General features: G+C 51.0%; 1 protein-coding gene across 1 annotated transcript in view; it reads left to right on the top strand.

Annotated features, from left to right (window-relative positions):
* GGTA1 (glycoprotein alpha-galactosyltransferase 1 (inactive)) overlaps positions 1 to 13,388 on the top strand; it is a 56,059-nt gene that overhangs the window by 29,489 nt on the left and 13,182 nt on the right. Inside the window, exons 3-5 of the mRNA XM_037059190.1 lie at positions 8,549 to 8,637; positions 11,465 to 11,500; positions 13,154 to 13,219. Coding sequence (XP_036915085.1) covers positions 8,558 to 8,637; positions 11,465 to 11,500; positions 13,154 to 13,219 — 182 coding nt within the window. The 5' untranslated portion in view covers positions 8,549 to 8,557. The remainder of the gene's footprint in view (positions 1 to 8,548; positions 8,638 to 11,464; positions 11,501 to 13,153; positions 13,220 to 13,388) is intronic.

Raw genomic sequence — 13,388 nt, 5'->3', positions numbered from 1 at the left:
CCGCCTCCCCCAGTTCTGGAAGAAGCCAAAGTCCTCCTCTCCCTGGCATGGGATCTAGAAGCGGAAGCTGGCAGGATGCTGCCTGTGGGGTTTGCTTCCCCCGGCTGTACCTCCAGGGGCCGTGGCTGCGGCCTGGGATTTTGTCTGCAGGATTCAGAGTGAAGGTGCAGGGCCAGTGTGAGTCTGGCCCAGGGGCTACGTCGTGTGTGGGTGGACGTGCAGCCCTGTTGGGCGGGAGCCCCTTTGTTTACCTTACTTTATTTCTCTTGGAAAAACCCTCGCACAGTGTCTGGTCTAGGCAGCAGGGCAAATTGGGCTGGATCCAGGCTTGAGATTTCCTGAAGGGACTCAAGAAAAGGCATGACAAGATGTACCTCAGAGAGCAGGTTGTTCCGTTTGTGATGGCAGGAGCGACGCTTAGCCACATATTTAGTCTGAGACTTGTCCGCTTGTTCGTTAGCTTCCTCCGGCTCTGTTTACCCTGACCCTCGTAATGAAAAACAGAGCTGGGAATGGCCTTCCATGCACTTCTTTCCCCCAGGACTTGAATGGTGTTTCTTTCACCCAATAGGGAGCATTTCTCTGTAATGTCTACCAATTTATCTATTAAATATTTATCGATTGATTGATTTTAGAGAGTGTGGGGAGAGGGAGGGTGAGAGAGAGAGAGACATCAATTTGTTGTTCCACTTACTTATGCATTTATTGCTTGATTCCTGTACATACCTTGACTAGGGGTCAAACCCACAACCTTGGTGTATTGGGACAGCGCTCTCACCAACTGAACTACCCAGCCAGGGCCTATGTGCACCAATTCAGAGGCTTCTGGGTAAAGCAGCACTCTCCCTCTTTACCTCCAGCATCAGCCCCCTGCCAGGAGCTGGGCCTGGGAGTCAGAGGGTCTGCTTTTCAAATTGGCATCCCTTGCTGGGTGAGCCCTGCCATCTCAGCCTCCACTGAAGCTCAGTTTCCTCATCAAAAAGCCGCTGCACTGACCATGGTGAGGGATTACCAGATGGAGAGAGGAAGACCCACACCAGGCATGTAGGAAGTGCCTGGGCATGGCAGAAGCGCCAGTGCTGGCCAGATGGGCAGAGGGGAAGCCGGCCCCTCAGCGAGGCTAGCCCGAGGTTGGCTAGCTTTGAGCCAGTCACTATGTGATAATCGTGAGAGGCAAAATGAGAGGATGTCCCAAAGACGCCTGAGTGATTAGTCCACGGGGAGGCTCTCATGTTTTCTGAGCAGAGAGTGGTAAAAATGGTGGTCACCAGAGGCCGATGCCTGGAACTGGAATCCTGGCTCTGCCACTTTATGCTGTGTGATATCAGGCGAGTTACTTGACCTCCCTGAGCCTCTGTGTTCGTATCTTTAAAGTGGGGATAATTCTGGAACAACTTCAGGATTGCTGTGAGGCTTAGCCTGAGAGACTCCTGTTAAAGTGTTTAACCCAGGCCTGGCTTGGTTCATTTGGGGAATATCCAGGGGTTGTTAGGACCTGAAGCTTTTCCAATTTTCAGGGCCCTCTTTAGAAAAGAATGCAAAGTTGTAAACGCAATATTAGGCATGGAATGGGTACTTGATCAATGTGAGTTTGGATTGCACAGGTCCACTTATAAGTGAATTTTTTTCTAGTAAATACTATATATATTTTTTCCTGATGATTTCCTTAACACTTTTCTTTTCCTTCGCTTACTTTATTGTAGGAATGCAGTACATAATGCATATAACATACAAATATGTGTAATTGATTATGTTATTGGTCAGGCTTTGTCAGCAGTAGGCTGTGAGTAGTTAAGTTTTCGGGGAGTCAGAGTTGTGTGCACATTCCGAACTGCAGGGGCACTGGCACCCCTAAGCCCGGCCTTGTTCAAGGGCCAACTGTATTTACAGTGAGAGGAGACGTATCACAACAAATAACAAAAACTGACAAACACTCCAAATTTAGAAAGCATAATGATGCGAACATACTGTAAAAAAAGGTGTAACTTAGGTGTCTGATGCGCCTGCCATATTTCTGCAGCATACCCCTGGGTTTCCTCTTTGTTTGACAAGCACTCTGTAGTATCATTTTTGATAGAGACAAAAGAAAGTCAGATCACTTTTGCCCCTAGCACAGTCCATCAGCGGTTGCTTCTTATTACCGAGAGTTTAGAAAAGTTCCTTTCAGCTTCATAACTTGTTACTGGTGATGGCACATCTCTAAGTCCTCCGGCAGTTTCTTGCTCAGCGGCTCCAGCCAGAGCGCCAGGGAACTCAGCTGTTGGTCCAGCCTTGGGGGTGGGGGTGGAGGGTATGGGTGCCCGGCTGCGGCGCCCTGATCATCCTGAGCCCCGAGCAGGGAGCAGAGCAGCACCCAGGTCAGCTCTTTCTCCTTGGGATCAGAGTGGAAGGCCCCTGGGTGCGCAGCAAGGTCCCCCCAGGGCCGGCTGTTACTGGGACCCAGGCAGGTGTGCAGACAGTGGGGTCAGTCCCTTGGACCCACCTGCAGCCCCAGTCCAGGCACCAAGGCTGGAGAGACTGCCCCAGCAGGGGACCTCTCCTCACCTCTGGGAAGCGTTTGGCCCTTACCCACCCCTGACCCCAGTCTGGAAGGGGGCCTGACACCAGGCTTCATTCACTTCTGGGTCAGGAGGCCTCTGCGTTCAACTTGTGTTGGCGGTAACCTTTTTTTAAAATTGTTGTTTAATCACAGTTGGTGGGTAATCTCATTCGATCATCACTTTAAGGAATCTATGAGGCTGTTGCAGTAAGATGTGCTCTGTGTAGCATATAACGAGATTTCCAGCCAGTGGCTGACTTCTCTTGCACATTCTGGGTCAGTCAGGAAAGCCTGTCATGGAAAGGATGGGGAGACTAAGGCCAGAGACCTCCATGGCCCCAGTTTGCGACAGCTGCTCTGGTGGAAGGTGGGGCTGGTCAGCCTTGGCTTCTTCCCCACCCAGCTCGGGCTCCGGGCAGTGGGGCAGCCATGATGCATAGCTGGGTCCTGAGCCGTGGACAGTGGGAGGGGAGCTGACTGTCACAAAATCACAGTGGGGGTGGTAGGGGGCTTTCCCTTTCGTGTCTGGGTAGTGCCACCCCCAGAGACCCACACACCTCTCCCAGGTGAAGCTGCATCTCTGCCTTCAGAGCCACCTGTAGAGCATTTACTGACCACGGGCGCAGTGTGCTCCATACATGCGGTCTCCTCTTGAACTTTCAGGGTGCCCAGAGGGGGTGCTTGTGCGTGTAAACCGAGTTCACACAGTCAGAGGACTTGCCCAAGGCTGGGACTGCTGCTTTAAGAGTCAGCGCTGGCCTGATTCCTCCCCGGAATGATGGATCTGAACACTGCAATGGAGGGTGTGGAGGATAGAAGATAGGCGTTTTGTCCAGGGGTTGTAATACCCAGTTTGCTTCTGTGGCCCCCCTGCCGTTTACCTGTTCACAATAGGGTCTCTCCTAGTCCTTGTCACTCAGAGTCTTCGTGCAGGAGTAGCTGAGGCTGGAGCAAGCAGGGGCAGCTCCAGGGAGCGGAGGATGGATTCCAGGGGCTGGGGCGGGGGCACGGGGAATCAGGGGCAGAGAGGAAGGTTGGGTTTCCTCTGCCACTGCTTTCCCCCTGCAGATCCCGGCTCTCAGAGTTAATGGCTTTTCCAGGGCCTCTGAGCACTGCTGTTCAGCAGAGACAGACGCTCATCTTCCCCTGACATGAGATGGAGAAAGCCAGGTCCACAGTCCATAGAACTCCTCTCAGAGAGGGTTTCTGTGTGGAAGCAATACCCTCACTTAGCCCAGACTAAAGTTGTGTGTGTGTGTGTGTGTGTGTGTGTGTGTGTGTGTTATTCTTTATGGGACAGGTTGAGGGTAGGTGAGGAAGAATTAATTTATGAGCTACACGGAAAAGTCTGACACTCCAGGGAAATACAGCGGAAAAGGAAGAGGAGGAAAGGGAAGGAGGGAAGGCAGAGAAGTAACAGGCTTTACAAGGTGGCCCTGCCCTTAGAAACGCCCCCCAGGTTTTTAGCACATGTTCTGGGAGAGGGGTGTGTGACAGGTGGTTTTGTCTGGGAACCAGGATGGGGGCTGAGTTCTGGGAGGGGTCCAGGAGCCGCCCATGTGGGAGGTTGGATGGATTCAGGGAGAAACCAGGGGCACTGGGACAAGGGGGCCTGAGAGATGGTGGGAGGGCTCTGCTAGGACTGGGTGTGGCTGTGTTCCCCAAGTCCTCTGAGGGCCAGGTGACCCGGAGTTACAGGTTCCCACCTAAGTCTGGATGTCGGTGTTTTGGCAGTCCTAATTTTGTGCTCTGCCCCTTACATGGAGAATTTAGAAGCAACCTGCTGTTTCCTAAGTGGTGGCTAAGATAGTCAACCACCCATCTTCAGAATATTGCAGTTTTGAAAATTCTGAGAGACAAACACATAAGAGAAAGACTTTTAGACCGTGCTGGCTGCCAAATGCCTCATTTTTGTCCAAAGAGAAATATAAAAATGTTTTAAAAGACTTGTTGGCCACCCTGCCAACCCCTCCGTGTCTGGAGATGTGCATTCCAGATCCCAGGAAGCAAGTCCACACCCATTTCTAGTGCTTCGCTAAAGGACGTGATGTTGGCTTATGTGGACAGCGTCCAATCCTAAGTCCCCAACAACAGTGACGACTGGCCACAGCCAAAGCCCATTCAAGCAATCTGGGAAGTCCAGGAAGAAAGGGGCTTCATGAACTGCTTCTCATGCTAATTTCTGAAATGAAAAATCATGAACACTTTGCATGGGCGGCGATTAGGAGATGTGTGTGATTGGGGCTCCTCCTGACATTAGTCTCGATGTCTTCTACGGTGAGAGTTTGCATGTGTCTCCATTTAACATTTTTTCCACTGGGGTTCAGTTGCATTTGATTCTCCACAGGTGGGGCTGATGAAGCCTGGAACCCACACTGTGCAGCGTGGTGGCCTCCTTGGCACCACCACCGGCGGGGCGTTGTAGCAGGGCCTTGTAGCAGGGCGATGGAGCAGGGCCCTCGCCTCAGTCTCCTGAGGCGAGAAAGAAAACCAGTCTCCTCCCGCTTCCGTGAGCTTTGTGGTGCTGCAGCGTGGAGCAGATGGATAACCTTCAGAGCCCCTAATCTGCATCTTCCTGCACTTTGTTGTTTCATGTGTTACTCTTCCAGCACCCTCGTTTCTTTCCATTAAATGTGTTTTGAGCTCTGGCTAAATACCAGCCACTGTGCCACAGCACGGGGTCCTCCGACAGCCCGCCGTGTGGATACCAGTAATAAGAACGAGCAGTTCTTCCACATTTACATGGTGCCAGGCCCAGTGCCAAGCGTTTTATGGACCTTATCTCATGCGATCATGGACATTTTTACCTCCGTTTTAGAGACAAGGAAACAAACCCACAGCCCCTTTTCTGGAACCGCGGGGCCTGGAAGGCAGGAGGCGTGGATTGTAGATCATACATTATGTAACACGCCCAGTGCAGCAGCGCCAAGCGATAATATGCATCGTGTTTACGCAAAGAAGTGTTTAAACAGTCTCACCAAGTGGGATAAGGATTGTAAGTAGCCTCACGACAGGGTCAACTGAATGACAAGAAGGCCTGTTGGTTTTCAGAACTTTCTGGAGACGTGGATGAGGGACTGCCACGTGCACAGGGTTGCCTGGTTTCGTGCGCATCAGCGCCGNAAACCCACAGCCCCTTTTCTGGAACCGCGGGGCCTGGAAGGCAGGAGGCGTAGACTGTAGATCATACATTATGTAACACGCCCAGCGCAGCAGCGCCAAGCGATAATATGCATCGTGTTTACGCAAAGAAGTGTTTAAACAGTCTCACCAAGTGGGATAAGGATTGTAAGTAGCCTCACGACAGGGTCAACTGAATGACAAGAAGGCCTGTTGGTTTTCAGAACTTTCTGGAGACGTGGATGAGGGACTGCCACATGCACAGGGTTGCCTGGTTTCGTGCGCATCAGCGCCGGGGGTCCAGCCCCCACCTCACCCCAAAGCCCGTGGGTTTGGTCACTATCTCACTTCTCCGGGAGTGAAGACTCCTGCATGGAGAGGTGGCTGCCGTCTCAATCCTGATCTGTTTGCTCCGAAACCCAGGACTTCTCTCGCACTCGGCATTGGTGCTCTTGATGTAGACTTCAAGTGGCTTTTCCAACAGGGGGGTGGAGTTGCGTGCTGTTGCATTTTGTGACTTTGCCACAGGCCCCAGGCCAGCCTGCTCCCGAGGGCCTCAACAGGGTCCCGAGGTCCTCAACGGGCAGAAGCTCAAGAGTGAGGTTGACCGGGCCCAACAGGCCCGCCTTCGGGTACCTGTGGAACACTACACATCCCGCTCCTGGGCGCATCTGAACGCTGATGGAGCTGTGACCTTGAGTTCCGCCCGGGCTTTTCTGCTTCCGAACAGGGCGCACTTTCTAAGCAAGGAGGACTAGAGCATCATGGTGATAACTGTCCTTTCACTGAATTTAAAATAAAAGGGATGTAGCACATGAAATCCAAGACTGGAACCGTTGGAGGACCCCTTTGAGAAGAGTTGCAGAATATCCCCTCTCCTGAAAAGACGAATCTCAGTGTCACTTTCATCTATGTAATTCGCTCACCCAGCATTTATAGAGGGCCTGGAGATTCAGGAGTGAGTAGGACACTCCTTCGGCCCTCGGGAAGCTCAGACCGGCCGGGAGGAGACTGGGCCGAGTGCGGATGCTGCCGGGTGCAGGGATAGGAGGTGGCTTCACAAAGGCCCGTGATGTTTGATGAATTGGCCTCTGGGTGTCCACCCTCCTGCTTTTTCTCCTGCCTCCCGGCCCTCTCCTTCTCCGCCCCCTTCTCTGTCTTACCTGAGTGTCACTGCAGCCCAGGGCCCTCTTCCTTCCTTTACGCCCTCTGCATCCTCGCCCTAGGGTGAAGGAATTCCTCTCTCTCACCTTAAATGCTGTCCATGTGGACGAAGCCTCCAGTTGCNCCCGTGATGTTTGATGAATGGCACAGCTGGCCACTCTCTCCTTTTGGCCTCCGGGTGTCCACCCTCCTGCTTTTTCTCCTGCCTCCCGGCCCTCTCCTTCTCCGCCCCCTTCTCTGTCTTACCTGAGTGTCACTGCAGCCCAGGGCCCTCTTCCTTCCTTTACGCCCTCTGCATCCTCGCCCTAGGGTGAAGGAATTCCTCTCTCTCACCTTAAATGCTGTCCATGTGGACGAAGCCTCCAGTTGCATGACCCACCCGCATCTCCCAGTGAACTTCAGACCTGCCGCCTCCATTTAGATGTTCACACGCTCCTCGAAAGTAACACATCCAAACGGATTTCATGACTCTCATCCCCAAACCCGGTCCCCCTCCATCCCACCGGAGGAAATGCTGCAACCTACCCGCTTAAGCAGAAACCTTGCTTCTTCCCTCTCCCTCGTCCCTGATGTCTGAATTGCCAGCCAGATCCTCTCAGTTCTCTCTTCGGAGTATAGGACTTAATTGACTTCTCTCCACCTCCTCTCCTCCTTTTCAGCAAGGCCGCCCCTTCTTTTTGGCCATGGGAACAGTCTGCCACCTCATGCCCCTGTGTCTGCCCTTGCCCCCACATTCGCCCCCTGCCCCAGCACTCCCGAGCACCCACTGGGGTCTCTGAATGTAGTCCGATCAGGCGATATCCCAGCTTTAGATGCTTTCGTGGGTCCCCACCCCCTTGTCATGCTTTCCCAGGCTCTCTCTGCCCTGCCCACCCCACCGTTGTTCCAGCTACTCAGGGGAAAGAACGTCACTCTTTTTCTTACACGGGCTTTTTCTTTTGTCTTTTCTTCAAACACGAGACGCTCTTTCTCCTGTCAGGCTGTCATAATGCTGTTCTGAGGTATTCTCATCCCGACTCACGGCACCCTCTTCACCCCTTTCCATCCTGTCTTCACTCCTTGGGCAGTCACCTCCCCGGTGAGGCCTTCCCTGGCCACCTTAATTAAGTACTCCCCAACCTGCTGTTCCCCACCCAGTGCCCTTTCCCCCTCAACCACAATTAATGCAGCAATCGAGAAATACCCCGGTGCTTACTATACACCAGTTGTTGGCTTGCTGGGGGTGTGGAGGTGAAAAGCCAGGTGGGGTGGGAAGTGGGTGAGCCTAGACTGTCAAGGCCCGAGTGGTTCCCCCTCCGAGCGCCAGCCATGTGGTCAGTGTATGAAGGGAAGCAGAGCTGGGACATGGATGGTCCCCTCTGTCATTTGCTGAGAGGTGGGTGATCTGAGTTCAAGCAGTTGGTGGTCCTGGGAGCCATTTACAGTTACTCGCTCATGCCTCCCATCGGTGGCAGACCTCACGATCATCCGGGTACTTTCCCTCTGAGCCCCAAAGTGGCCTTAGCATCATTCCCAACACAAGAGCCCTGTCGATTCCTCAAACCGGTCTAATTGGCCGTTGCAGCCCTGTACAGTTTAAGGTAGAGCACACTCCTTAGGTCTAATTACGCATTTATGAGCATTTCCTTTTAGAGACGGTGTATAGGTAGCAGCAGTCCTTAAAGGTCATATCTTACTCAGGAGTTATTGAGTCTGTTTTCCTCGTCTTTTTTTTTTCTTTTCCAGGAGGAAATAATGAATGTCAAAGGAAAACTGGTTCTGTCAATGCTGGTTATCTCAACTGTAATTGTTGTGTTTTGGGAATATATCAACAGGTAATTATGAACCACAATGAACTGATGTTATGCAAGTTACTCTGATCTCCTGGTGTCAGCCAATCACCAGGCTGCGTCAAAAGTAGACGTCACTGAGACCATAAAGAAGAGATTCCACCTTTTCCATATCCCTGGTCCCTGAACTGTCTTCATTTTTTAAAATCTTAATTTCTTTTTCCATTACCAGTTAGGCCCCTTATACCCACTCCCCCCAGCATTCACCACACCGTTGTCCATGTCTGTGAGTCCTTTTTCCTTTTTGCTCAGTCCCTCCACCCCCCTGACCTCTGCTGACCACTAGTCAGCATCCTGCTCTCCACCTGTGAGTCTGTCCCCATTCTCCTTGTTCAGCATAACGCCGAGCTCTGCTTCAGAGCATCCGAGCCCCAAGTACCTTCTGGCTAGTCACCTGTCTTCCTGCCATGTTCCTAAGGTCTTGATTTTTGTGCTCTTGCAGTTCCGGGCAGGCTAGATCCAGGAATAGTAAGGTCTTATTAAGCCCAAAATGTAACTTAAAGTTACTCATATGGCCAGATATAGGAATTAGGTTAAGGAGTTTCAGACACAAATGCCATGAGAAATCCATCCTGATTTTTTGCAATTCTGAGATATTTGCAGAGTTTAAAGGAGCAACTCAAGTTGTTGACTTTTGCTGCAAAATACACTCAAGTCGCCGGTGAGTTATGTGTGCCTGGCTAAAACTTTTCTTTTTTAAATTCTGGAAGCAAAGTGAATTAAATGCTTCTGGGTGCATTCCCCCAAAGCTGCTTCTGTGCTTTTGGGAACTACAGTGCTTTGCAGGTTCCAGCTGGAAAGGCTTCAGATAGAGAGAAGTCTCCATAGGCAGCTGCAGAAACGTGCGATGCCTTTGACTGAAAACAGCACTGGTGCAGTTCACCCAAAAAGTCCACTGTATACCTCTGGGCAGGGAGGGCTGGCTCGGCACCATTAACATTGTCGCGGTGCAGTGCTTAAGTAGCCACCAAGTTCACAGTGACAGCCTGAGTTAACATTTGAGGGTCTTCCAATTCTTAAATGCTAAGACTTGATGAGCCAACAGGATCACCTTGGCTACTAAAAAGGGAACTGCACCTTGAGGTGCATCAGGAGAAAGAGAATTGCTCCAGAATTGGGAGCTGTTTACCCCACCCCACCCCACCCCCCACTCCGGGGCACTGCATAGATATAACTGCTTCTGGAGTGTCTTTCCGTTTCCTTCAGAACAGCTCCCTGGTGTGACCAGATTGAGAAGACGGGGGTACTTGGTGTGGAGTGTAGATGGACCCCAGTTGGGCGAAGGGACCTCGAGCCTGCCTCACGGACTCGAGCTGAGGAAATATCCTGGCTGGAGTCTGGAGCTTGGCTGCTGGGGCTGGTCCTTGGGCACCGCTTACTTCCTCCGTGACCTTGGGCAACTTGCACAGCCACTCTGTTCGTCCTCTTCCCTGTCTTTAAACACGGGGATAATAATTAGGTACCTGCTTCACAGGATTGCTGGAATGACTAAATTAGTTATTGTCTATAAAGCAGTTAGGACAGTGTCTGGAACTTAATAAGCACTCAGGATGTGCTAGCTGCCGTGTTTATCACCATCATCTTCATCATCGCTATTACCGTTACCCTCTGCTCTAGACAGCAGACCAGGACGGAACTTTGGCAACTTAAAGGAAGAGCTCTGGCAGTTGGGAGAATCCAGCAGAACAAGTTCCCTTTGCGGGGTCTACCCTGAGTTAGGATGCTTGTGTGGATAACCTTCAAGCTCTGACTGCTTGCCTGGATAACCTTGGTCTTCTGAGTTGCAGCCAGAATTGTGCTTCCATATTTTGGGTGGCTCACAAAATTAAAGTATGGGGCCAAAGGCACGAATGTGCATTTTGGCATTGGCCTTCCACAGAGAGGGTCTCTTTGCAGTCCTGGGTGCACTGTCTTTGCTCGGGGACCAGAGCAGGTGCTGGCTGCTCTCCAGGACCCCGTGCACCCAGACTGTGGGCACAGCATGACTCACTGTGAGGAATCTGCTTGAATACCCGCAAGGGGCTTGGAAGGCAGCAGGTCCTTTGCCACCTTGTACATTGGCTATTTGAAGTGAGCTGAGAGCACCAACCTTAGACAGGTTGGTGCTAGGCTAGAAAGGATTTTGAAATAACCTCACCGAACACGTCGACTGGTCTCAGCAGAGCACCCTGAAAGAATGTCATCCAGAACTGCATTTTGTTTGAGGCTGGATGAAAAAAAATCATAGAATTTTAGAGCTGGTGGAAATTTGTAGTGAAAGAACAATGGCGATGGCGATTGTGACGGCAGCAGCTACCAGTTACCAAGTGTCGGCGTGCGCCAGGACCTGTGTGCACAGCCTCCAGCTCTTCCAGGAGCCCTGCAAGGAGGCATCCGTCCGTCCGGGTTTCCAGATGAGGAGCACCGCGTCTCGAAAGCTCTGACCTGGATGCGGCATTAGGCTCTGCAGTCATTCCTTGTCCTGTTTTCTCAGGGACAGTAGGTCCTGTGTGAAGGCTGGCTGAGCCACGGTGACCCTGAGGAGGTCATGGGAGGGGACCCATCTGTGAATCTCGTCTTGTTGGAGGCACAGTGAAAAGCTGTCCCCGTCCCACTAAGACCTGAGTCTCCACAGACCTCCTTGCTGTGGGAGCTACTGCAGCGGCTGCAGCAGAGCATCCCGTCTCCCAAGACCCTTGGTTGTATCTCAAGGAAGGTGGAAACCTAAGAGGTGCTAAAACAAGGTTCTCCACTCAGCTGGTAATGGTTGAAAAATAGCTTTTCTCAGAACGAAAAGTAACTCGATATGTTTTTCTTTCTTGTTTGCTTTTAGCCCAGAAGGCTCTTTCTTGTGGATATATCACTCAAAGTAAGTGCTTTCAATTTCAGATGGCTCTGGAACTGCTCCCACAACCACTCCCGGCCACGCCTGCACCTCCTGCGGGCCGGGCTCTGGGCGGAGGAGGTGGAGGGCAGGGTAGGGCTTCCTGGGGTCTGGACGGCGTGCCTCTGGTCTCCCAGGCAGCCCTTAGAGAACCATGGCTGTGTTTCGCCTTGCTTTTTCTCATGGAGTATCTCTTGAGTGATGTCATTTGGAGAACATTCCTGCCTTCCCAGTAAAAAGTGTCAGGGTAGATAGTGTCCCTTATGCTGCCCAGGATATGTTGTATATTCTTCCAAGAAATTTCTTGGAGACAAAGGTCATGGAAAGAGTTGGGGACTCTGATGAACCCGTGGGCCTGTTGTCACTGTTATTACTGGCAGTAAGAGCTACGTAAGCCTTCGTTTTTCTTTCTTTGGCTTGGTTGCCAGGAACCTCGGAGCGAAGTGTTGTGCTTTAACTGCTCCCACTTTCCTCGGCCTTCGTTTCTGATAGAGTTTATCCACTGGCACTAAATCTGAGCTTTTATGTGTACAGAGGGCCATGGGATTTTGGCAGTTTTCCCCAGCCCATTCAGCCATATTTTAGCTACAAATGAAAATAGAGGTAAAACCTTTATTCTCACGTGTCGCCGGGATGACCAAGATCATGTGAAAATACCTACCTGAATGACTCAGTAAAAGTTTCTCTGTTCCCTTTTGTTCGTTGTATTCTTGTATTGTTTCTCTGCTTATTGTAACCATACTTTCTTCATCGTGAACCATCTTGAACACTTTCTGAAAGGAGATGAGCTTTCAAACAGATTTATTATGCCTGTTCATGGCTCACCACTCAAATTTGTCCAACCAAAAGGCCTTATCTCTTGGTTTCCCCTCTTTCCCCATCTCCGGAAGGCCCCTGCCTTGGGGAGACTCTCACAACAAGTGTGGAAACTTCTGCATGTGGGGAGGGAAGGTGGTTTCTGATGACAGGTTTTGGAGTTTCTGGCTCAGAGACCCCCAGATCTCTTGAGGCTGCGGCTGCTGACTTTGTGGCAGCCTGAATGCTCCTCCTTCAGCAGAAGAGATCATTCTTGGAAGGGTGCGCTGGTTTCTTTATTAAGATCACAACTTGTTACAGTTATTTTCAACTTATAAAGCTCTTTTATGTATGCTATTTCCTTTAGTTTTCAAAGATATCTTCATAGTAGGTTTATTATTATTATTATATAGGGTTGGGCAAAAGGTTTACAATTGTGAGTACACAAAACACAGTTCTTGTATTATTAATTGTTAGTGATTGTACTATATTCCATATGAACAACTGCAAACCTACTTTTGCCTTACCCCATATGAGTATTATTATGTGACTTTTTGGAGGAGGAAAATCAAGATTCAGAGGAGGAAAATGTCTGTCATTCTTCTCTCCCCTCCTGCCTCGCTCCCTGGATGCCGGCCGGGGCGCCCCGGGGAGGCACGGGTCCCGGCACCGTCAGGCCCATCTCTGCTCCTCCCACCAGAGCAGCTTCACTCCTGTCTGTTCTACCAGCTGGCAGTTTAAAATAAAATTTTTAATGATTTTCTGTCATAAAAATTTTGGAAAACCCCCAGTTTGGGACAGTCTCCTTTTCTAAAAATGTTTTTCATCTCTTTCGTTTCGTAGAAGCCCAGAGCCTGGTGACAGCGGCAGTCAGCAGGGCTGGTGGTTTCCGAGCTGGTTTAACAACAGGTACGGGGTGAGACGAAAGTCTGTGCTTCCCCCACTGAACGCTTGCGGAGTCAGGGAGACAGTTCATGGTCATGACCTTCCCGGCCATTCATCTCTCTGGCCTATTGAAATCATACAAGGTATCTACTTCGTGGTTGGAACTAGAACATTAAAGGTTTCTTGGTTTGTT

Source organism: Sturnira hondurensis, unplaced genomic scaffold, assembly GCF_014824575.4.
Source record: "Sturnira hondurensis isolate 20B ecotype Veracruz unplaced genomic scaffold, ASM1482457v3 Scaffold0010448, whole genome shotgun sequence".
In the NCBI taxonomy this organism is placed as follows: domain Eukaryota; kingdom Metazoa; phylum Chordata; class Mammalia; order Chiroptera; family Phyllostomidae; genus Sturnira; species Sturnira hondurensis.
The sequence above is the reverse complement of the archived record's forward strand: the minus strand, read 5'-3'. Positions and strand labels throughout refer to the sequence as shown.